The sequence below is a fragment of the Notamacropus eugenii genome, chromosome 1, assembly GCF_028372415.1.
Source record: "Notamacropus eugenii isolate mMacEug1 chromosome 1, mMacEug1.pri_v2, whole genome shotgun sequence".
Taxonomy (NCBI): domain Eukaryota; kingdom Metazoa; phylum Chordata; class Mammalia; order Diprotodontia; family Macropodidae; genus Notamacropus; species Notamacropus eugenii.
This window is the reverse complement of record NC_092872.1, coordinates 233,265,117-233,291,819: the sequence shown is the minus strand read 5'-3', so window position 1 is coordinate 233,291,819 and position 26,703 is coordinate 233,265,117. Positions and strand designations below refer to the sequence as shown.

Sequence of the window (26,703 nt, the reverse complement as noted above, 5' to 3'; positions counted from 1 at the left end):
CATGTGGCCTCTTTTACAAAATGGTTATAACAGTGTCTCTCCAACCCTACTTCAGAGCTATTGTGATGAAAGTGCTTTATAAATCTTATGTTCTATGCAAGTCTGAGTCATAATTAAAGATAATGCTGTAAGCTTGCCTACACAACATCTTTCTTTCTGCCTCTGGTTCCCAAACAATCAGGTGCAAAGCAACCCTTTCCGTGACTCGTGTGAGGTGTATAATTTGGGTCTGTAGGTCTCTTTGTGGATGATGACAAAACTCTAAGGACTAGTTCAGTCTATTTAGAGTAATACATAAATAACAGAAGTTGGGACTTAAAACATGCTAGGAATGTATTTGGATAGCCAGTGTGTCCCTTTCTCCATAATGTCATCACTATTTACACAACAGGATGCTAGTATATCTATGCTACCTTGCTAGGACAAGCACAGGTCAGGTATCTAATTTCATTTCCTGCTTTGCTTACTGATGCCCCAAGAGAGCTGCCCAGAGAAAATGATCCAAACCATTATTAGAAAAGCTCCAAGTCTCTTTGTGGGTGATGACAAAGCTGTGAGGAGCAGTCCAATCTATTTAGAACACATAAATGATAAAACTTGGAGTTTCATGCATGCTAGAACATGCATGTTGATAGCTGCTGTGTCCTGTTCCTCACAACCTCATCACTATCTCTGCAACAGTATGCTAGTAAAACCATGCTAGGACAAGCATGGGGTAGGCATCTAATTGCATTTCCTGCCTTGCTTACTGCTGCCCCAAGAGAGCTGCCCAGAGAAAATGATTCAAATTGTTATTAGAAAAGCTCAGAGTATGCATGCCAACATAGAAACAGATGATTTTCAATTTAAAGGCAGTTAAGTGGCATAGTACATAATCCAGAAGACTTGAGTTTGAATCTCGCCTCAAATATTTACTAGCTGTATGTCCCTAGGCAAGTGTCTTTTGCTTTCTCAGTCTTAATTCCCTCTTCTGTTAAATGGGGATCATAACAGCACCTACCTCATAGGATTGTGAGAATCAAATGAGACAATAAAAGAGATATGCATACATATACATATATGACTTGCAAACCTTAAAGTATAAGTGCTAGCTATTTATTATTATTATTATTATTGATAAGATAATTACTAGGATAATATTTTTGAAGTGCTTGGCAGAGTGCCTGTCACAGTGTCTGGCACATAGGTGCTAAATAAATATTTATTCCCTTCCTTTCCTTCCCTTATTATCATCATTTCTGCTCATTCTTGGTCACATGAAATATGGAGAAGTCTTTTCTAATAGAGTCATTCCAGATTTATTTATTTTTTGACAGGGCTACCAAGCTGCTAGATCAGGTTCTGTAACTAACCCTTTTAGACTTGTTATCAATGTCTTGGATAAAGTCATAGAATGGCAGGCTTCTCAGGTTTCTAAATTACATACCATTGGGGAGATAACAGATGTATCTCATGCCACCGTTGGGATTCACAAATATTCCAACAAGCCAAAACATTGGGCCAAATCAAATAACATGAATTCTAATAGGGACAAATGGAAAGTCTTATGCTTGAGTTCAACATTTTCAAAATGGAGGAGGCATGAATAGAGAACAACTTGTCCGAAAAAAAGATCTGGGTATCTGAGTGGACAGCAAGCTTGATAAGAGACAATTAATGAAGCCAATACTAATGAACGTTCCTTTTAGGAGAACAAGGAATCATAGATTTAGATTTAGAGCTGGGAAAAAAACCTTGGAAGGAAACCACGGTGTGAAGAGGGAAAGGCATTTGTCCAAGTTAGCCCTGTGCCTTGTACCTGATACTGTCTTTGTTCCTGCTATCAGTAGACATTCCCATTTGGGGGAGTGTTAGACCCAAAATTAGGTCTGAAGACTTTCCAAACCACTCTCTACACAGATTTAAATTGATATGTCTAAGCCACAGGTCTGACCAGTCTGTCACTCCCCTGGTCAAGAAGGTAGCTACCTTCTCCCTGTCTCTGTGCAAACACCATTCTTGGATGTTTAAAGTCCTTCATGTACTGGCTGCAATCAGTCTATCCCCACTGATCTCGCAGGACTTCTCATGCACTTGGGTGCTGCAATATTCCAACCTACCTGGTCTTTTTCCCATAAGTGTTATTCCATCTTCTGCCTTCCTGAATTTACCCAGTCTATCCTCCAGACATTTCTGGAACATTCTCCCTCTTCATCTCTGCTTCTTGAATTCCCTAGTTCAAGACTTAGCTCAAGGGCCCTCTCCTATAAAGGGCCTTTCCCGACCTTCCCCTCTGAGTTGTTAGTTTCTCCCCCAAATAAAATTACTTTAAAAAAACCAAAATTGACATCGTTGTCAAATTAATTGTCTCAGTAGATAGGACAGGTAGGTGGTGCAGTGGATAGAGCACTGAGCCTGGAAGACCTCAATTCAAATCTGGCCTCAGACACTTACTAGCTATGTGACCCTTAACCTTGTTTGCCTCAGTTTCCTCATCTGTAAAATGATCTGAAAAAGGAAATGGCAAACCATTCCACTATCTTTGCCAAGAAAAGTCCAAATGGGGTCATGAAGAGTCAGACATGACTGAAATGACTCAACAACAAAGACTGAGCACTAGATTTGGAAACAGATACTAATTGTGGGACCTTGAACAAGTCAATTAACCTCTATAAGCCTTTGTTTTGTCGTCTGTTAAATGGGGATAATAATAGCACCTACCTCACAGAGTAATTGTGCAGATCAAATGAGATAACATAAGGTGCTTTGCCAATTTTAAACTGCTCTGTAATTGCTAACTATTATTAGTATTTTTATTTTGATGCTAGTTTCTCTCCCAATAGATTGTTAGCATTTTGCGGGGAATGATTCTTTCATTTTTGTCTATACATCTCCATCACCTATTGAAAAGTACAAGACTGAGGATTTCATTGATAGAGGATGAGGCACTTTTAGATGAAGAAGCTCCCTCTACCAGTGATGACAGTAACTCCTCTGGAACTTAGCATTTTAGAGAGTTGCAAAGAACCCTGGGTCATTAAATTATTTCCCCATGGTCAACCAGCCAGTAATATGTCAGAAGCAGACCTGAAGTCATGTTCTCCTGGCTCATAAGTAAGTTCTTTACTATTGTACCATGTTGCCTCTGGCATACAGTAGGCACTTCATAATTGTTTATTTTTCTGGGGCAGGGGATGTCAATCAGGGTTAAGTCACTTGCCCAGGGTCACACAGCTAGTAAATATTTGAAGCTGCATTTGAACTCAGGGCTGGTGCTCCATCAAATGTGCCTGCTAGCTACCCTTAATAAGTGTTTATTGGATTCACTCCAGACTGAGGCCCCATGGAATCTACCCTTTGGTCTCTGGCCTTCTTTAAAGCACCTGTAAATAATTTATGGGTAATTTACAAAATAATTTACAGAATTTTGCCTAGCAGGCCACAGATAGCACAAAAATCTTGTCTGTTGCCTGTGAGGGCAAAGGGATAGAATGAACATTGTCATTGATAAGCTGTGTGACCTTAGGCAAGTAACAGCTTCTCTGGGTTGATTTCCTCATCTGTAAAAGGAGAGCCTTAGACTTGATGATGTCAAAGGCCTTCCTGGCACTGGCATTCACTCTTTCTGTGATTTCTGAGAGAAGGCAAAGCACTGAACAGCCAAAGGAACACCAACCACTGTATGAATGACAAGCAAATTCAGACATGGATATCTGAGCCCGCAGTGCCATCTAGCCTGAGTACTGAAGGCTGAGGCAGCTCCGGTTGGGTGAAAGTGTTTGGGGCTGTTCTCTAGTGTGCTGGAGCATTCTTTTTTCTGTAAAGTATAATTACCAGAGCTTATGTTTCATAGTTAACGCTGTCAAGCCTTTTAAACTAATTGGTCTTTTATAGAAAATTTAACTGAAAATTAACACATCTTTTAATAACATTGCTTTAACTTTAATGGCACTTTGCCTTGCGTTTATAATTGCTCTAAAATTGTCATTTTCCATGTCATAGCTGCCATTTTTTATATTTGCCAGTTTTCATGGTGTAGATTTTTATTTTTAGCAATTTTTTCCTTGCGAGAGAGAGTCATTTGCTATTTTCCATCTACTTTGGGCCATATTGGATTTAAGAGTCAGCATGGGGGGAGGGGAAATAGGGAAGACCATGGGATTAGAACTGGGAGACTTGGGTTTGAGTCCATACTTGGCTATGTCCTCGGAATATGACTATAGAACCATGTCATTTCTGGGAGCTACGATTTCCTTCATCTCTAAAACAGGGGTAGTGACAGTCCTTTTTCAAACTTCATAGGACTGGGAATCATAGAATAATATGTCTGGAAAGAGCCAACCTCCTCATTTTACAGAAGAGGAAACTGAGGCACAGAGTGTTTGAGTAAATTGCCCAAAATCTCATAGAGGGTAAATAATAATAACAAGAATGAGAGCTAACATTTACACAAGCACTTTTAGGTTTACAAAGCACTTTACGTATATCATATCATTTAGTCTTCACAACAACTCTGTGAGGTAAGTACCTCACTTTTTGGAACATTTTGTAACATTTACAGAAACTGAGGAAAAATGATGAAGTGACTTATTCAGAGTCACATAGAAAACATCTGAGGCAAAATATGAACCCAGGTTCTATGACTGTAGACTTCGTATTCTTTCCACTGTAGTATGTTGTGAAAGCACTTAGCAAACTCTATACTGTATAAGTACTGTGTAAAATGTGTCCTATATGAATGCGAGGGTTTTTTTTTATTATAAGACTGTGGTCCTGCATTCTAAATTGAGTAGACACTCCTATTCCACACCTAAAAACCCATCAGGCCAAAACCAGCATCTCTACCACTCAGACAGTAGCCATAGAGTGGCTTCAGCTTTCTCTTGCCTGACAACAGGACTTACTTTGAATTACAAAGAGTCTTTCCTGATCACCATAGTTATTCCCCTCTGTCCTTTCCTCAAATCATAATATATATATATGTATACATATATGTGTGTATATGTATATATAAACACATACAGACATACATATATATGTATACATACACCTATATAGATACATGTGTATTTATATATATGTATATATATATGCTTATCAATCCATTCATCAATCAATAAGTATTTATTAAGTCCTATTATATTCCAGGCACTGAAGATACAAGTATGAATGAATGAAACACTCCCAATTATTTGTCTACATGTTATATTCTCCCCCAATTTCCACTGCATTCAAAAACTCCTTTAGGGCAGAACCCTTTTTCCCCCTTCATTTTAGCTCTAATGCTTTGAACATGGCAGACATTTAATAAATTCTCATTAGACTGGTTGCATTAGATTAGGTTGGTAAGCAGACCTAAGGATTAAGCATTGTTACATCATGAGGACTGGGTGGAGGGGAATCTATTGAATAGGACAATTCAAAGAGTAGTTGTTGATAGTTAATGTCAGTGTGGAAACCAGTCTCCAGTGGAGTACCTCACGGACCTGTACTTGACAATGTGCTGTTTGACATTTGTATCAATTACTTGGATAAGAGCAAAGATGACATGCCCATCAAATTTTCTGTGACACAAAACTGGCAGGGATAGATAGCTAACATGTTGGACAACAGAGTCAGGATCCCCAAAGATCTTGAAAAGTGAGAGCATTGGACTGAGTCTACTGAGATGAAATTCAGTAGAGACAGAGGTAAAATCTTACAGAACAGCTTCCAAGTAGGAGTTAGGGGAAGATCTAGATAGCAGTTGCTCTGAAAGAGAACTGAGAGAGAGGGGTTAATGGACTGCAAGTTCATCGTGAATCACCAGGTTGATGTGGCAGCCAAAAGAACTAATACGACCTTGGGTTATATGAACATCAGCATAGCTTCTAGAAATAGGAAAGTGATCATCTCATTGTAGTCAACCCTTGTCATATCTTTCTTGGAGTATTGTTTTCAGTTCTGGGCACTGTGGTTTGAGAACATGGCGAGTGTTCAGAAGAGGATGATGGTGAAGAGAGTGAAGAATCCTGAATCCTTGTCATATGAGGGGAGACTAGGGAACTGGGCATATTTTATTTAGCCTGGAAGAAAAAAAGCCTCAGGGGAGGCATGATAGCTGTGTTCCAGTATGTGAAAGGATGTCATGGAAGAAGAAGAAATATGATCCTCCTTCTGTTTGCCCCAATAGGGCAGAACCAAGAATGGATGAGAATTTCAAATTTAGGCTTGATATCAGGAAAAGTTCTTGGTAAAAGTAACACAGGCTACCTCGAAAGGTGATGAATTTCCCTTCTGAGGGAGTCTTCAAGCACGGGCTGGCTGAGTACTTGTTGGGTCTGTTATGTTGGAGATTCCGTTTTTTGTAGAGGCTGAACTCTCATATGACTAATGAGGTTCTTTCTAACTCAAATTCTATGACAATGACTGCATGGCAGAATTCAAAGGCTGATGGCCCCATGACTGATTCTATGCAAACTGTGAAACTGACCAAGAGACCCTGCTCTTGGGGTAGTCCTGGTTATGGGGTGTCTTCCCCAAAATATGTTATTTTGATAATAATTCTTCCAGGTAAGTCTTTGTTTCTTCTACTTTTTCCTTCTTTTAGCCTCCCTATGTAGCCATTAATTGCTCACTGCTTTAAGGGTCCTCTTCCTTCCTCCTCCCTCCCAAAAATACCCCACATTTCAAATCTTTTGTAGAAATAAGACAATACATAATAAGAGTCATTTTGCATATTGTGACTTTTGCTTCAAGAGTACTTTTACCCTCAAGTTTCCAATTTTTCTTATTCATATCCTTAGGAGTTTTGAGAGGAATTGCCATTTTATAGTTGGGAAACTGAAGCTCAGGGAGATAAAATAATTCTGGATTCACTGGAAGAACTGAAACTAGAACATAACCCCTCTGAATTCAAGGCTAGTTCTCCTTCCATAAGACCATATGACCTTGCCCAAGGTCAAGCCACTATGGTAATGATTCTAAGAAGATAAAATGAAAGAATGCATGGGAGGTACTTTTTTTTCAACTAAAGTATGAATTCAGTGGATGGTACCTGCCTTGCTCTGGGCAGAAGGGAAATGGGAGAATTTCCTTTTGAGTAGTTGGGAAGCTTCCATTAACAGATGCAGAATGAAGTGAGCAGACACAAGTTATACAATACCAGCATTGTAAAAACAAACAAATTTGAAAGATTTAACAGCTGATTGGCATAATAGCCAACTATGATGCTAGAGGAGGACTGGTGCTAAAGCATGCTACCCATCTCCTAACAGAGAGGTGATAGATGCAAGATGCAGAATGAGGCATACATTTTTGTACAAGGTAATTGCATGAATTTATTTTTTGCTTGAGGATGAATATTTGTTAGCAAAGATTTTATTTTTGGGATGTGAGAGGGAGATAAAATAAATTTTTGTTAACTAAAAAATTAAAATTTAATTTTAAAATTTGAATAGCTAGTTGTAGTATTACTAGTATGCCATAAAAACTTTTGTAATGGTTCTTAAGTGTCTCTAGAGAATGAGCTAACCCTGGTTCCTCCATTAAGGGAAACTTCCCTGTTCCAATGTACCATATTCCAGAGATTGGACCAATCTACATCTCCCCTTTTTTGAGAAGGGGGCAGGTTTCCAGTTGAGTTCGACTGTAAAAATGAACTTCATTAAATACATATATACACACAAGCACATATTCATAAAATCAAACTCATTAGTGTTAATGTCTAGGAGTATTAACTATAAATGCTGTTAGTTTCTTCCCTGAACAATGTGCACTCTTGCTCATTCTGGTTGGGCTATTAACATCCAGAGTGCTACAGATCTCTGCCTAGGAAAGGACCAGAGCGCATAAAGAGTTAACTCTCCATGGCATAGTTTTTGTTTTTTAATTATTAAAGTTTTAAATGGCATGAAGATTTTGGGGATATCTATATTGACTTTGAGTCTTCCGAGCCTCAAATTTTGCAGAGTCCTTTGAAGACCACAAATATGCTTCTTTTTTACCATTAAAACAAATGCCCACATTGATTAATACATGAGGATATCCCATTTTACATTACTTCACTGAATTGGAGTATCTGACAGTAGAAGGGTCAATTTAATGTGATGATGAAAATTATGTAGTTACTGTATAATTCTATATTACACATAATATCATATATAATAACGTTTTACCCTCAAAGTACTTTCAAGTGTACAAAGTTCATGATGATCTCTCTATATACTGCAATTCTGTGAGGAAGATTCAGTGATGGAAATTATGCCCATTTCACAGAGAAGGAAACTGAGGCTTAGAAATTATATAGCATAACAGAATCATAGATTAGAACTGAAAGAGAATTTGTAGATCACCTAATGTAAATCCCTCATTTTATAGCTGAGAATACTGGGTCTCAGAGAGATGGAAGTTAAGCTACTTGCTGAAACTAACAGCTTGAAAGGGTTGGGTTTGGATTTGAACTGGAGCCTCCTAAGCCATCTCCAGTCATCCTGATGAATATCAGGCCACTGAACCTAGATAGCTCTGGAGAAAAAAGTGAGGCTGGTGACCTTACACAGCCATCCCTCATTCAAATCAAAGTCAACTGCAAGTCATGTCATCATCTCCCATATGTCATGGTACTCGTCAAGAACAAAGGACAAACACAACCTGGGCCTCCTAATTATAGATCTGGAATTCTTTCTAGCATACTTGTAGGCTTCATTCTAGACATCGGGAGATAGCATGGTGTAATAGATATTGTGTGTCATCCTTTGTTGCCAAAGAAGACCATGCCATCAGAAAAATGATTACATGACTTGCACCTGACTTTGTTTTGAGTGAAGGAGGCTTGTCCAGCTCACTAGCCTCACTTCTCCTCCAGACCCATCTGAATCCAGTGACCTGATATTCATCAGGATGACTGGAAATGACCCAGGAGGCAATTGTGGCTAAGTGACTTGCCCAAGGTCACACAGCTGGTGAGTGTCAAGTGTCTGAGGTGAAATTTGAACTCAAGTCCTCCTGGCTCCTGCACTGGTGCTCTGTCCACTGCACCAGCTCTGCCCCTGTAATGGATATAGTTCAAGTTCAAATCTCACATAAGGTATGAGGCAAATGCCTTAACCTCTCTGAGTGCATTTCTACATCTATAAAATGGAAATAATATTATCTGTTACAGTTAACCTTGCATGGCTGTTTTGAGGTTCATATGACATAGTGTACATAAAGTATTTCATGAATTTCAAATCACTGTATAAGTCAGTTATTGACTAGAGACATGATATCACATAATTGATTTTATAAGAAAATATTGTTGGTTTATTACGTTTATTTTTTCTTCTCCACCACTAAAATGAGGGAGCCAAGATTGCCTTTTAGGTCAATAATTTGGTAAGAATTGAGTTTCAGAGGTCAAATGATGACTGATGACAAATGGGATCTGGGCACGTAGGCTGCTATTACCAGTACTGGATGGAAGGAGGTTTCCTCTTGTCCCCACATTGATTATGACAAAAGTCAGAGTTTATGTAAGAAAGGATCTTCCGAGATGACATTTGGAAATACTGTATGTTAGAATCCAAGGGCAGGCTCTGCTCCTTCAGCCACCTTTGTCAGAAGCATGGGTGAACTATGGGTTAACATAACCTTAAGGACCAGCAATAAGTCTCCATGGGAAGAAGGGACAATGTCATGCCATGTCATCTGACCCTAATGATCACTTACTATAAGTTTCCCCACACCTGCTCTGTGAACAGACCCTGACTTCAGCTTGAAGAATGAATTTCCAAATTGTGATGTTCTTCTCAGAGCTATCTAAGCATAAATGTAATTATTCTCTCCCTCATGAGGTATTTGTGGTGTTGATTTGCACAGCACCATGACATGGCACCCGTAGAATCCCTATCTGTTACTCTGGGAATGGGTGTGATGAATGGACAGATTATTCCTTCCACAAATGAGGCAGCAAACAGCAGGAGTTGAATTATGAGGGACAATATTCTCCGAGTTTTTAGACACCTGATTAAATGGAAGTTGGGAGAAGAGGGTGAGAAAAAAAGGAGATCATCGACATCTAAATAGAATTGTGCTTCAGTGTTGTTTGTAAACAGCTGCCTAAGCTGGAATGTGCTCTCTCTTTGATTCCCATTGTGTGGAAGGCGTCACTCATGTTGTATAATTTCCCTCCATTTCTTTCTTAGCTGTTTTTAATTACAACAGCTCTTCTCAATACTTGAGTAAATGCCAGTCTGATTGTAATGAAAAGAAGAAAAAAAAAACTAACAACCCCAAAAAATGAATTGAGCAGTTTACAACTGATGTATTTTTTTCCTGTTGTGTTATTTTTGTTTCTGTTTGGTTTGTTTTCAGAAATCTAGCTATCAGTTGAACCAAGCACAACTCTGAAACCTTATTTTAGAACTTCAGCACTCTAAATAATGAGAACCTTGCCTCAAACAATACCTGGACAGTCTTTTGATGGGTAATACACAAACTAGCTAGCACTGGGCAAATCAAGTCAGACATATTTCCATTAGATCTAGTTACATTCTTTTCCCAAAATAATCTCTTGAAGGATTTTGGCTCCCTTTTCTTTCATGCCAGAAAGAAGAAATGGGGCTCTCAACAAATCATAGCTGTAAATGCCTACCAACTGAGATCGTAGAAAATGCACAATGGAAGTTATCACATGATAGATAGGGCACTGAACTTGGAGTCAGGATGACCTGGGTTCACAATTCCACCTCAGACATTAACTGTATAATCCTTGGGAATTCACTTAACCTTTTGTGCCTCTGTTTCCTCCTCTGTAAAATAAAGGGGTTTGGATTTTTATGGCCATTAAGGTCCTTTCCAGCTCTAAATTGATGATCTTATATTAGAAGTTCTTAGCCTGGGGTCCATGTTGTTTCATATTTTGATAACTGAATGTCAATATACCTTGTTTGCTTTGTAATCCTATGGATTTAATCTTATGTATTTAAAAGCCTTATTCTAAGAACGAGTCCATAGGTTGCCAGGGGAAACCCTAAAACATTTAAGAACACCTGTTCTACACAATTACAAGACACTTTTTGCACAAATAAAGTCAGATTTAAGTAAGTGGAAAAACATTAGTTGCTCATGGGTAGGCCGTGCTAATATAATAAAAATGACAATTCTACCCAAATTAATATACTTATTTAGTGCCATACCAATTAAACTATCAGACAATTACTTTCTAGAGCTGGACAAAATAATATCAAAATTCATTTGGAAAAACAAAAGGTCCAGAATATCAAAGGGACTAATGAAAAGAAATGCTTGGGAAGGTGGCCTAGCGCTACCAGACCTCAAACTGTACTATAAAGCAGCAATTATCAAAACCACTTGGTATTGGCTAAGAAACAGAGAGGTAGACAAGTGGAATAGACTTGGCACTCAAGATGCAGTAGGCAAGGAATATAGCAACCTTCTGTTTGATAAACCCAAGGACCCCAGCTTCTGGGATAAGAACTCATTGTTTGACAAAAATTGCTGGGAAAACTGGATAACAGTGTGGCGGAAATTAGGCATAGACCCATACCTGACACCATACACAAGAATAAAGTCCAAATGGGTACATGATTTAGGTATAAAGATTGATACCATGAATAAACTGGAGAAGCAAGGAATAGTGTATTTATCAGATCTATGGAGAAGGGAAGAATTCTTTACTAAAGGAGAGATAGAATGCATTATGAAATGCAAAATGGATAACTTTGATTACATTAAACTGAGAAGTTTTTGCACAACCAAACCCAATGCAACCAAAATCCGGAGGGATGTAGTAAATTGGGGAAGAATTTTTACAGCTAAGCTCGGGGATAAGGGCCTCATTTCTAGAATATATAGAGAACTGATCCAAATGTATAATCATACAAGTCATTCCCCAATTGATAAATTGTCAAAGGATATGAACAGGCAATTTTCAGAGGAAGAAATTAAAGCTATCTATAATCATATGAAAAAATGCTCTAAATCACTATTGGTTAGAGAGATGCAAATCAAAACAACTCTGAGGTACCACATCACACCTATAAGATTGGAAAACATGACAGAACAAGAAAATGATAAATGCTGGAGAGGATGTGGGAAAGTTGGAACACTAATTCATTGTTGGTGGAGCTGCGAGCGCATCCAACCATTCTGGAGAGCAATTTGGAACTATGCCCAAAGGGCTACAAAAATGTGCATACCCTTTGACCCAGCAATATCGCTACTAGGACTATATCCCCAAGAGATGATAAAAATGGGAAAGGGTCCCACATGTACAAAAATATTTATAGCAGCACTCTATGTAGTTGCCAAAAACTGGAAGTCAAGGGGATGTCCATCAATTGGGGAATGGCTGAATAAATTATGGTATATGAATGTAATGGAGTACTATTGTGCCATAAGAAATGATGAACAAGAAGACTTCAGAGAGGCCTGGAAGGACTTATATGACCTGATGCTGAGTGAAAGGAGCAGAACCAGGAGAACTTTATGCACAGCAACAACCACAGTGTGTGAGAGTTTTTTCTGGTAGACTTAGATTTTTGTAATAACACAAGAACTTCTTACCAAAAAAAAAAAAAAAAAAATCCCAATGGAGGATCTCAAGGCAAAATGCCTGCCACACTCAGAAAGAGAAATATGGAAGTCACTCACATATTGTAGCAGATCATGTTTGTGTATGTGTATGTGTTTGTGTATCATGTTCTGATTTGTTATACAATTTCTTTCATTTATCTTAGTCTGACTACATAGCATGACTATAGTGAAAATATACTCAATAGGAAAGTATATGTAGAATCTATACAGAATTGTATGCAGTCGTGGGGAGGGAGGGGGGTAGTGGGGAGTATGTGGGGAGGGATAAAATCGCAATTGTATGGCAGTGATTGTTAAACATTACAAAATAAAAAAAAAAAAAAAGAACACCTGTTCTACATAGAACTTTCTCATGGGGTAGAGAAGGTGCTGACCTGCATTGTTAGAAGGTGTTTCCTCTCCTGGGAGTTCCCCAAGTCAATGAAACCACGGCCCCTACCATGGAGTACGTTTTAAATAGATGGGCATAAACTCATCATCTGCATATAAGACGTGATACATCTACCTGTGATATTTACTATTGTTCTTGTTTCATTGTGCCTCAAAGTCTCTGGCCATGTAGGTTTGGAAATGCAAAATATCTAGTCAAATGGTCCAATTTGGAAAATGATTTGCAGCCTTATTCCCTTTGATGATGAAAAGAGTGATGTGGCTCAAATCCTTATGCATTATTATTACAGCACAAACACACATATACGTAGCACTTGCACCACCACACACATTCCCATGAACATCTGCATGAAAACTCAGAGAGCCTTGTTACTCAATACGTACTACATTCCATCTCTGGGACAGAGTAATTTGAAAAAAAATCTGAAGGAGAATACCTATCTAAAGGCAATGTCTCATTTTGTAATTTTGCTTTTTAATTTGGATAGTGTGGTTCAAAGCTCTAAAGGAAGGTCGCCTATAAACATTTTAATCTTCTCATAACATAAATGGTCTTCTGAAATCTTTCTAATTAGGATCAGAGGTAAAATGAGATTTCTAAAGGAATGAATTGTAGAAATCATTTTTAAGCCAGAAGTGCAGTATATTAGGCCTATTTAATGGGGCTTATCTTGTACTATTTCTGTAGCCTCCCTCATTAATTCTGGCTTTTTCAGGTGTGCATGAGCTAGGTCCAGTGAGCTCTCTGCCTTCATTCATGGAACAGATCCCACTGTAAGCCAGCAGAGGAGGATACAGAATTGTTGGATTTGGAAGTCTCCAAGAGAAATCGACCTATAGGAAGTCTGGGAGAAGAAACACTAACAATCCACCCACCTCACAAATTATATCTTTTCTTGCATCCTCTGGTGGGAAAAGAGGAAAATAGAGACCTTCTTTGGAAAATCAAGGCAAGGAAATGGACTAAGTGTAGGACATGATGTCAAGAAGACCCAAGTGAAAAACCTGCATCAAACACTACCTACATCACCCTGAGCAAGTTACTTAATATATCTGGGACTCAGTTTCCTCATCTGTAAAATGAGAGAGTTGGATTTAATGACTTTTAAGATCTTTCTCAACTCTAATGCAGTGATTTATTAGCCTAGGAAAAAGATAGGTAGAATGAACAAAAAATTTAGCCTGAAAATTTTGTTTTAAACTCTATTTTAATTGTTTGTCTAATGCATGGGACAAATTGAACATGTTTTTTGAAAGTTTCAATTTACAGAGGTCCTATTTTAGTGAAATGATGAGAATTAACAAGCCTATTCTTTTCATTCTAAGGAAAGAATGGATAATAACACTAGCCTGTTTTGACATCTTTTCCTTGTTTAATAAAAAGGACAAATCTGAGTATTCAAGCTATCTACAATCTGACCAGATTGAAACCCTCATTCTTCCATCCTTAAGAAAGCAAATACCTTGATTCTGAGATATGTGCTAAAAGAAATAAACTGTCTAAAAGAAGCATGGATTGCAAATTAGAAAGAACTCCTAAGGTCATTTTCTACTCCAGCTCCCCCTTTATACATAAGGAACTGGAGGTCCAATGAGTTAAAATGACTGCACCAAATGGATAGTAAGAGTCCTGGGATCCACATTCCCTTTTTCTGATTCCCAATCCAGTGTCCTTTCCACCAAACCATCAGTATTTCACCCTTCAGTCTCCTGACAAAGTTTAGGATTCCCTTCTGCCTTTTCAGAACCTCTGTCCTTTCATTTCTCTGTCAGTGTTTCTGGCTGGAGTTCCCCACACAATATGGAGGAAGCGACAGAATTTTCTTACTTACCGCACTCATGAGTGAGTCCAGGACACTAACAGCAAATGCTGTCCCACATGCAAATGGCTGTGTGAGATACAGTTCCGTATCTGGGTCATCATCATCATCTTGGTCCAAAAACTGAACATTAGTATCATTCACTAGAAAAGTAATAAGACATCAGTCAGTGACCAGTCTTCCAGCTTTGTGAGCTAAGCTATATGAATGAACAAATAAATAAAGCCTGGCATTATACTGGCTTAGAGTCAATAAGCAGTCTCTTTGATGGTATTGGAAATGAAGTTAAAATGGAGGAGTAAATAAGGATCCTGGAGTGGCAAGGGTGGAAATGAGGGAGAAATGGAAATTGGAGTTCCTTGCTTCATGAGGCAAGCCCCTTGGCTGACATCATAGGGACTCAAAGAGTGGGGATAATTTCCTCTGGGATGACTCTCAGATCAATGGTAAAAAACCAGTCCCTCTTGTAGGGATAACCTAAGAGCCACATCTTTCGATTGCTTGAATTCTTACTCAGACAAATAGTGACTTTCAGTACAGAGAAACAAACTGAGATTTCTCACTACTATAAAATAAGAAGACCTGGGACCCCCAAAAGGGGATGAGTAAAGTTCATCATGCAAGTAGATGATTTGAATATATTATGAGATGCCACAGTGGCTTACTCCTGCCTTGTTATGGTCCTAGTGCTCTTCACATAGAGGTTTATTCATCACCAAGTGTCTGCTGTGTGCCAGGTACTCTGCTAGGTACTAGAGATACAAATGCAAAAATGAAAGAGCTCCTGTCTTCAAGGAGTTTGCTTTTTACTGGGCACTTGCTAAAGGCTCACTGATACTATCAACTCCAGAGCAAAAAATCAAAGTGGGTAACATTAACAGATGGATGTTTCTCATCAATAGCAACAAAAAAGTGTGGCTTTTGGGCTTTATGGGGTAATTCAAGCTCTCTTTTTCCTTTCCCAAATGAATTACTCTCTTATGTAATTCTCTTTAAATAGACTGATGCCAACTTTTAGGTGGCCAGTAAAGACTCTCCAGGCAGGAAAGTGAAGACTGACTGATCATGTCATAGAGATGTCCTCAACTTAGTAAAGATTAAATGGCAAATTGATATCAATTCCCAATGAGACTCCAGAAATTAGCATTTGTTTGTATGTGTGTGTGTAATCTATCTGTCTTCTTTCTATCTATCTAAATGTGAAAGTAAGATGAAAGTGGAAGTTCATGATGCCTTCATAACCCTTCTTCTTGGGATTTTTTAAAAGACCCATTGCTGTAGCTGGTGAAAAAGAAAACTTTCTATGAGAAACTATCAGTGCCTCATCTTGTGTCTTTTTTGTTTGGGATAGAAGAAAGAAAAAAGAAAGGTAAGGAGGAAAAGAGCATAGAGTTAACTTTTAAAAATCCCATTCAGTTTTCCTAAAGTAAGATGCAGAGGTACAATATTCACTATTATAATGAGAGTTAAAAATCTTCCCACCCTTTGATAGACCTCAGGTGGGGATATTGAGGGAGGCTTGATTAGGGGAGGCATATTTCCTATGAAGGCCCATACCTTTTGCTAATTACTAATGAGGCACAGGGTCACAAGGTGTTGTGTCCTCTGGCTCCGAAAAGAGTATATATACTCTGAGGGGAGGTTTTGTTTTGGTGCTTAGTTTTGGAAGGTTTATGTGCCAGATGAGACTCTGGGAAGCTGCTAAGCAGCCCCCTTGGCTTTGAAAACCCAGATGTTGGGTCTTCCCTCTCTGGTAAATATGTATGTATGTAATGGTAAGACAATTGGAGGCCTGTCTGTTGGTTTTTATTTCTCTGTGTTTTCTCTGTTTGTTAAATTGATAGGAAGCTTGGTAGCTTTGGAAATGTAAAAGATAAAAAGATGTGTCTGGAAGCATTTGGTTGAACTGATTAAAGTGATTGTTGACCTCTCAAAAATTTCCTTTCCTTTTATAAATGCAGATCTAAGAACCTGTGATAGCAGGCCCCCCTGTGTATTTTGGGGTGCTTGCTGTTACAACTACCCACATCCTTTCAATTTAATTCTATCTCCATTCCTTCTCGATCCCCATCATTAGACTAGTAGCTATTATGTTATTTCTGTTATAAATTTTCTAGTTTTCTATTTGTTCTACCATTCTAAGCACTCTGGCTTCTTATGCCTTTTACTGGCCGCTTAGGATTCCCAATTTCATAAGAATGTCCCCAGGCTGATTTTTATCCTCTCTATACCTCAGTCTCTATACCTCAACCTAGGATATGTGGTAGGCAATGATACTGGTTCACATTGGAAATGAATAAATAAATAACCCAATAAAGATGGGCAAAGCTGTAACTAACAAGAAAATATACCCTCAAATCACCTTTAAATTCAGTTGAGTATGGTGGAAAGATTCCAGTGGTCAATGGTAGAGAGACAGAGATACTGAGGGATACTGTGAGATCTCTGATGAGGAAATAGTACATGGCCAAAGAAGGAAGGGGCTAATCTTAAGTGTGACTACCAGAGGAAGGAAGGAAATATGTCATTTGATAGGATGCCATTTTAACTATTAATATGCTAAAATCAGATGTTTTGTACCTTGTAAGTACTGTTAGCATCCTTTGAACTCCCATAATCGGGACAAGGTCCCAGTTACTTTGCCCTAGCTTTGCCTCCATTAGAAAGAAGATATGTGCTTCTAAGGATACTTTATGATCTATTTTTGAAAAGTAAAATTCAATTTTATTTATAATATCAGTTCACAAGTAACTATGATAAATTTAATGAAAAGAAAATCATCATTTGAATGTGGGCACCCTGAATTATTACATATTTGCCTAGAAAATGGGCAGAAGGCACTGCTGTGTTATAAGGAGAAGGAAATATTGGAGTTTATAAAGACAGATCATTATGAATATGAATGGCCTATGGGCAACTCTTCTCTTAATGACATTAGAATATTTAAGTCATAAAAAGAGCTAAAAAAGAACTGAGCAGGTTCTAAATAAAACCCAATGTCCAATTCAGCAATTTTAAAGGGATATAGAAAAAAAATTGAGGCTAAGAAGTTGTCAGAGGAGAGATTTGGGGAGTTTTAAACACTTGAAAATAGGATTTCTAAAGAAAAACTAAATGAGTGTTCTTAGCACATAGTAGGCACTTGATAAATTTAATTGGTTTGGGAGGAATAATGTAGAGAAGGTTGAAAGGAGATTAAATAATAAATTTCAAATATACAAAGCATAATGAAATAAAAGTGATAACCCTTCTCTTCCTTCCTATTGAGAATGGTAGAATGATGTAGGCATTTGGCCTGGAGTAAGCAGATCTGGGTTCGGGTCCTGATTGTCACTTATTAACTCTGGGATCTTCAGTAGGTCACTTACTTTCTCTGAGGCTCACTTTTGTCATCTGTTAAATGGGGATGAGACTATGGGGATTACCTGTCTCAGGGTCTGCCATGAGAACAGAATGAGATAATGGCTGTGAAAGCACTTTGAAACTGTTAAGATTTTTGTACACCTTACAGAAATGTCAGGTATTATTATGGCTAGAACAAGAAGAAATGGACTTCAACTCTGGCACATGAGATGCTGTGGATATAAAGAGTAATTACTGATCATGAAGACTGAGAAACACCATTACAGATGGAGAGAGGTAGAATCATTTTGAACTAGATCTTTAGAAACAGGCTAGTGAGCCCTTTCCTCATTTGGGGGGGGGGGTCTTTCTCCTAGGACAGGGGCTTGGACCATATGACCTCTTGAGACTTAGAGCCCTGGGATTATGTGACAGAAAATTCCCGGACTGAAGTGCTCAGGAAAATGCTATAAATATTAGATGACATCTATCCCACGGTTGTAGACACGGAACAGAGATACTTTACTTTTGACCTGAGAGAGTTTCTTTCTGATAAATAGTCACATCTACAATAATGCAGTGCTGAATGGCTGACAATTTATTCCTTGGCTTCTGGACATCTTACAAGCAAGATTACTGTGTTAAAAGCTCTCGTGTTCTGAAATATATTGGGGGGGGGGGGGGTTGTGCCAAGAAAATGGATTGTGAGTTTCATTTGCCATGTGAAGGAGATGCTTTCCCCAGCACTTTTACTGACTGTCTGGTTTGTAAGACCAATCCCCCATTCTGATACCTCCTCCTACTCATCTGGTCCATGGTGTCATTGACCAAGTCAATGGAATAAGCAGGGGAATCATATATGAACTTGACAAATTTAGTTGTGGTTTCACACTTTTGTTTTCCTGATGAGATTCTATTCTGAATTTTCCAGAAAAGTCTCTAGACCAGATGGGGTCAGAGCAGTGGGGTAGTGCTCTGCCATGGGGGTTGGCTAATCTAACCCTTTCAAGCCCTCTCATTAGCTGTTTTTAAAAAGAAGGTGTCTCCCCAGAGCTCGACTGCCTTGGTAGCCTCCAAACTTGGGCATCTGAGACAAGGTCTAGTGAAAGAGGCAAATAAAGTCAGAACAAAGGAAAATAAACAGCTGGAGGGAAGGCACAATCTTAGGTTTTGTATTTTGAAATTTTTATATTTCTTCTTTGACTTCCTATGAGAGCTGTGAAGCTATGTCAGTCAAGCTGACAGAGAATTGGAAGAAAAAAATAAAAGAGAAGAGTTGGGGGGGAGGGGGCGAGGAAGGAGGAGGGAGAAGGGAGGGCAGGGAGATGTGCTAGGGGGAAAAAAAAGACCCAGGTCAAAGAAAATGAATTGGTGTGAAGATGCTATAGAAACAGCTGCCAGGTCAGCTGGGTGTGATCAAAGGTTTACAGATGCTGGGTGGGAAAAAAAAAGAAAATCATTAAGAAAGGCCAGAGCAAGACAGTTGATTCCAACCAGAGCCGCAAATAAAACACATTCAAAGCAGCGCCATGAGGGTAGCCTCTCTGTTACAGCCAGAGAAAGAAAGAACAAGCTGATGAGGGCTGGAGCACCAGAGATAGAACAAAAGACACCAACGTGAAGGCAAACGATACTTCTTACCCAGTTCGGTTATCATGAGAATGTGCGTTCCACTGTTTTTTTCCTGATTGATTGAAACCAAAGGCAGAAGTTTGCCAGGCTTTGCTAATAGGGTACAACAATTTAGGGTGAGGGAGGGGAGGGGAGGAAAAGAAAGTACAGAGAAAAGGGAGGGAGTCAGAGAGATACAGTACTAAAGGAAAAGGACAAAGGACCCCCAGTTGTATTTGCATTTGGGGGTGGTGGTGGAACACAATTCAATGGTTTTGCTAGTTTGCCTTTGGCCACTCAGAGCTCAGCAGTAGTTCTTCTAAATGTCACATCCAGATAGTCCAAGGTCCTTAAAACACCGGAATCTATTGGGCCATCGTGGCATGAAACATAGCCTTAAGCTTGTACGGAGGGATTAAATTTGGGAATAATAAGCCGGCTTCTCCAACTCACCCAGTTTCTATGACTGGATGATCTTAAATTTCATACAAAGTTTGGGAGAGTTTACCTCATTACTTCATTACTGTGATACCCAGAAGAGATGCTCCCTTGTGACTAAGGCTAGCTTAGTAAACCATTATAGAAAATGGGATAGAACTCATCATGAAAAATCCTCCTCTGCTACACTTTCAGGAACAGATTCCAATAGGAAGGAAGTAGGAATTCAGCCTTTATCGAAAATGAAAGTTTTCTCAGCCTTCCACCACTTCCCCAGTACCAACATGTTATGTAGCTTTCTCATGTATCACACTGTCTATATTCATGGTGGGCTATTTTCCAAAAAGAGAGAAGCCATGAAAGTGAGCTTGTCTCCTCCTTCCCCCTATGAAGAAGGAAGAGGAAAACAGTTTGTAAATTCATCTCCTTACCTAGCTCAGTGATGATGGGGATGTTGACCCCAGTTGTGATGGATGGCTGACGTAACATCCCATGGACTGGGCTGTTGTCTGGGGATGACCTGTCCATTCCTGGTGGTGTGAAACCTGGAAGACAGAAGATAGGGCAGAATTAGGATTAGAATATGAAGGACTGAATTTAGAGCATAGTAAAAATACAATAAATTTGAGTGTCAAAATATAAAAGTATCCAGGGTCTCCTTTGAGGAATATTTTTTTAAAGGATAGAGACACAAATCATTTTAACTGACTTCTGATACAGTTCTGGACACAACTGACTTCTGTTATGGCTTCATAGAGACCTTCTGTGAAACCAGTTGATTCCATTAAAGTAATCAGTGTAATTGTCTGGAAAATAAAATAAAACAAATGTTTCCCTAGGCATGGGAAATGTGTAAGCTAAGAGATTCCTAGAGTCAGACAGGATGTCATGAATCTCTCCTACAATATCACAAGAAGTGGTCATTTAGGTTCTACTCAGAAACCTCCAGTGATATAAAGCTCATCATTCCATGAAGTAGTCTATTCCAGTTTTGGACAATTCTAATTGTCATTGAAGTTTTCCTCCTCCAATATGTAGCTGAAAATTGCCTTCCTACCATTTCAACCCATTCATCCTAGTTTACCAATGGAATCAAGCAAATTACAATACCTCTTCTACATGGCAATACTTAACATATTTAAAGGTGATTATATTTCCCCCAAGTTGCCTCATCTCCAGGCTATCTTTAGTTCTTTCAACCAGTGCACATATAATACAATTTCAAGTTCCTTCATCATTCTAATTGGACTCTTATGAAACTTCTCCAGTTTGTCAAAAATGCTTCTTAAAATATGGTATCTGTACTCCAGACCTAAGCAGTGTACATTTCCCTTGTTCCATAGACTCCCTAACATTACATTTACTGTTTCTACTAGGTCTCAGTGCTCTTCATATTGACTTGACAATGCACCCAGATTCCAAGTCATTTTTACATGAATGGTTTCCTCCCCAAATCCTCTAAGTATATTGCAAATTCAAATTTATCTTGTGTTCCATTATGACTAAGAGATCTTTATCTCTTAAGCAGAATTTTTTTTTTCATCTTAGAATTAGTGAATGTTCCCCCTTCCTTTTTTTCTATGGTAATTTTCATTTATGTAGGATAATTGATTTCTAAAAGACTTTAACATTTTTTTCTATTTCACTCTGCTCACAATACAGATGAGAAAAGTTAGGTAAAGAGTGACTTTCCCCAAAGTGACATAGTTTGGGAAGTCTACAATGCCCAACAGTATTACCAAAACTACAATTAGTATTCAGTCTCTTGATCCTCAGGCCAATGACCAGTTGTTTTAAAAACAAGATCAAGATAATATATTTTTCTTTATCAAATATGGAGACAGTATGACATAATGGAATGAGGTATGTCCTTGGAATCAGAAAAACTTAAGTCTCATCTCACTCTGTCATATTCACGGTAGGTTACCACAGAAGTTGCTTTCCTTCTCAGTGTCTCAGGCAATTTTTTATAAGACTACTAGATACAAAGGAATGATTTCTTCACCAGACATTTCAAGTAAGAGTGAGATCAGAGGTAGGAGGAAAATCTGTTAATTAATAATTAAAAATAAATTTTATCAAAGCTTTAACCTACTGTTCTAGCTTTTAGAGACCTTTATAGATCCTGATTCTGCCATCCAAGATGATTTTCAAGTATTAGAATGTCAACTGAAAGAATACCATTCATGACCTATTGAATCGACAAGTTAGATCATCAACCATAAATCTATTTCTGACATTGGCACTCTATTTACATTACAGGAACAAACTTTCAGCTAATTGTTTCTTTTTCCATTCTTCTCTTTCATCTTTATCTCCATCCCCTTCCTTCCTTCCTTTCCTTCCATCCTCTCATTCCTTATTTACCTCCATGCTCTCTCATCTTCTTTTCCTTTTCTCTTTCCTCTCATCCATTTGTCCTTCCCCCTACTTTCTTTATATTTCTTTATTTTATTCTCTTCTCTTTTTTTCTTCTTACCCTTTTCTTTTCCTCCTCTTCTCCTTCCCCCATAATTTCTTCTTTCTCTTCCCTATTTTCTTTCTCTTTCTTTCTTCCTTTTTCAAAAATCATGTTGACTGCCATGAAGAGTTTCCTACCCAAACCTACACTGAACTCTCAAACTTATACACTGACTTTGTCTAGTGGGTTTCTAGTCATAACCAGTTTGGAAAGTAGCCAGTTTGATCACTGCCTTTTTGATTCCTTGGTAGTTGATGCTATGGATCTCAATAATTAATATTGAGTATACATGTTTGCATAAATAAGTCAGGGCTATGTGAAGTATATGTATACAAGAAAAATGAGAAAATCTTTAGGCTACTAAGCAAGCTGAATAGCCATCTCATGTGACTTTGATAATTTCGTTGAGTAATTACTAAGCAAGGCAGGAACAATTTTATTCAGCTGAAATTAATTTTACAGAGGGCAGCATATGGTAAATGTTACTGTTAGCTTAATTCAGCAAGTGCTGATTTGTTCCCATTCACACAGAGGGCAGGTATGATGGCAGGGTTTGCATTAACTTTGTGTATCTCCCCACCTATCTCCACAGCAGCTTGCTGCATAAAATAGCCAATGAGTTAGATGCTTGGGAAAGAGAGATCTCTTGCTGTTTTCCCAGGTGCCCAGGACAGAGAGCTAAACACCTAGCATGAACTAGTTCCAGATAAATCAACCTCAAACATTCCCAGCAGGTTATTTCATCATCAGCTCCCTGTTCTGGCCAAATTGTCTTTCCAAGGTGACACAATGAGATAAAGACAAGTTTAGCATTTTAGATATCTGGAGTTTTAGGGAAATCATAGTCTCCCAGGGCTAGAACAAATCACATAGACTGCATCCAACCTCTTCATGTTCCAAATAAAGAAACTGAGGCTAGAGAAAAGAATTCCCAGGGCTGAGATATTACATTTTGTTCTTTTAGTCCAAAAGGCATGAGCTGAAATACATAATGAGAATAATAATAACACCAATACAAATAGCTAATATTTAATGAGCTCTTTAAAGTTTATGAAGTTTCATGCCCAGGTTCATGTAGCTAACAAGAGTGATCTGTATTCAGGTCTTCCAGATCCAAGTCCATCACTCTCTCCCCTATGCCACAAATTGTAAAGATCTTACTTTTTCTTTCTCCTGAGCATAACTTTCTTTCATTCTTTCAGAGGGGGAAAAGTTCTTGACTTGACCTAATTTTCCTTTCCTGATTGCACATTATTTAATTTTTGTCTGAATGTATTTTGAAAACAATTAGTTCACTTTCTGAAAGACAGCGTGGCATCTTTGTTGAAGAAACTAGGGAGAGCTTCAGCGTCCATCCTTCTCGACTCAAGGAAAACACACCAACTGTATAACTTTGGATTGAAAATGCTCTCTGTTTCCCTCCTCTGGAAAAGTGAAGGGAAAACCTAAACTGTTTTCATCAAAAGTTTCATTCAAAGGCATAAAAAACTCCCAGTGACAGCCATGCGAATTCAGTGAATATGACGTTTTTGAATTTCTTCAACTTGACAAGTAAACACCTTAAATCGGTAATGCTATATGCATAATACATGGCCTTTATTTTGACAGCCATCATGGAATGCTGACTGGAGAAAATACAGGTTTGTACATCAAGGAATAGCATCCATAAAGCAGGGAGAAATTCAGGTCACAGGATATTAGGAAAACTGTATTTCATTACAGAACCTGGAACAAGCTAAGGCAATGCTTTTATTTTATCTTATTTAAAGACTCCATTTTCTGCTGTGAAAAGATTCGATTCTTTTGCATGAAACGTTTATTTGGAAATGACATGCCCAACTCCTAGTCTGACTTCATTTTGCTTTCATATTCCATTTCCCTTCATTCCATTAGCACTCACAACTGTCAAATTGGCGGGTGGCCCATTGCTGGCCCCCCTCTCCTCAGCATCACCCCAACGATGGAGTGGGAAGATGGTATACTTGGCTTGAAAAATCCATCAATATTTCTGTATCCCTGTGACCTCACTATCAAGGGTATTCTTCCTCCTTGTGATTAATATGACCCACATATACTTCTTAATCTTGGGTGATCCTTCACCATAGCCTGGCATAAACCCTTCACAGATAATCCATCAAACATTCAAAAACCCTTCTCCAACATCTTAAGATTTTGCAGGGGGCATATGTACAATATCCATATTCAAACCCTTGCTTTGGGTAAATGACCAATTTACCTTTTTTTTCCAGTTCTATGTAGCTGATAAAGGCTTTTATTGTCACTCCATCCTCAAAAGTCACCATTAATAATAGTCTGAAGCCACTAGCACTTCTTTTCTTTTCTGTTCTTGTGATTTGCCATTATTTCATGACACCTTCAGACAGCATTACTAGGAGAAGATGGCTTTCTTGGTGGGAAGGAACATGGGAAATCATTGAAACCTCTACAAAATTCTCTAAATACATTCTAGTACATTCTCCTCTTACTCAATTCTGAACCAAATTCATTGTCCAGCTATGGTGCTGGCCAGTTGCTTGGCTGCCATCCAACTAAATGTCATAAACTGGGCAATACGAATTGTTTGTTTGTATCTTCCTGTGTGGTCTCTTAGAGTGATTTCTTTCATACAGCAATGGATTTCCTTGAAGAGGGTTGAAAAGTGCTCTGTAATAATTACGCTATCACTTACAACTATGAACAATAGGGAGGAAGGATGGGGAATTGTCCCATCCCATTTGGATTCTTCCCCCCGAACAGCCTTTATGATAGTGCTGAACACTTTTTATGCTTTATTTGATACTGATGATAAAATGATCATGGAGCATAAGTACCTCTGTGGTTTCATTTTCTCCGGATTTGTGTATTGGCTTTTCAAATATCTAGGAAATGCTTTGTTGGAGAAAGTGCCTTTAAGGCTGCTTTTTACTCTGTGGAGTCAAGTGTGTGTTTGTGTGTGTGTGTGTGTGTGTGTGTGTGTGTGTTGTTACCAATGAAAAATAATCACAGAAAGGTAACATATTTTCTATATGTCTCAGTAAAATGTTTGAATGTGAAAACGTGGTCTGTTATAGAAAATTATTTGAGAAAAATTGTTTATTCCATTCTCATAATTTTTTTTCAAGGATACCCTCCCTGTATACAGAGATCATTTAAAAAATGTAGAGGAAAGAAAGTAAGCGTATCAATTGGCAACTGCTAAAGGCTTGTTCTAGCAATAGTGCCATATTTATTTATTTATTTTTGTTCTTTTGGAATATGCTCCTCTGAGTTATCTTGAAAATCAGTTCCTGAATGCTTTCAAAATGTTTCTTCCTCTAGTACAAATTTCCTTTGAATTCATTTGGTTAAGTGAAACCATTGCTACTCAATTCACATTTTTTTTATGTTTCTACTTTCATTCACATACACACATATGTGTGGGCATATAGGGTTATGTGTATATATATCCCATTTTCTCAACTGCAATTTTTTTGGAGGGATAGGAATCTAGCTTCTGAAAAAGAAATGAAGTCAAAAAATTGACCTCATCTATACTATTCATTACAACAGCAGCTGAAAAAAAAATAGATCTAAATTTTGACTTAGTCACTGAATGCTGTGAACCTTCCATGTATGTTTGCAAAGGTGGATAAAAATCTTCTTCAACCTTTAATCCTTGCATTCTATCTTTGTGGGTCTATACCACAAACCCATGAAATCCTCCAGGCATCCTAAACAACATACAGTGAATAATGAAACTGGGAAACATGACTTTCATTAGCTAAACTAAATCATGAAAATTAATTTTAGGAATAACTACTGATTTAACTGCGAGAAATGAATAATGAATATGAGAGGGGAGAGAGGGAGAGATAGATTCCCTCAAATCTAATGATTCCCTGACACATCAAGAGTAAGAACCTCCTATCTTGGACTCATGCCTCCATGGAAGCATCAACATTCTTTCATTTGGGACTAATTGGGTGGGATGACAATGAGGTCATGAGAATAACCAATATTAGGAGTGATCTTCAAAGTGTTCTTCCCTGAAGCCCCAGGCAAGCTTGAATTCTACATCCTAGATGGCTAGGACATTACCATTCACTT

General features: G+C 38.2%; 1 protein-coding gene across 9 annotated transcripts in view; it reads right to left on the bottom strand.

Moving 5' to 3' along the window:
* The window catches only part of KCNMA1 (potassium calcium-activated channel subfamily M alpha 1), a 904,559-nt gene that overhangs the window by 26,667 nt on the left and 851,189 nt on the right, over nucleotides 1-26,703 (bottom strand). For all 9 annotated transcript variants that reach the window (XM_072636209.1, XM_072636218.1, XM_072636155.1 and 6 more), the window contains 2 exons: nucleotides 20,588-20,701; nucleotides 14,778-14,908 (listed from right to left, as the gene is read on the bottom strand). In XM_072636209.1, the coding sequence (XP_072492310.1) occupies nucleotides 14,778-14,908; nucleotides 20,588-20,701 (245 nt within the window). The remainder of the gene's footprint in view (nucleotides 1-14,777; nucleotides 14,909-20,587; nucleotides 20,702-26,703) is intronic.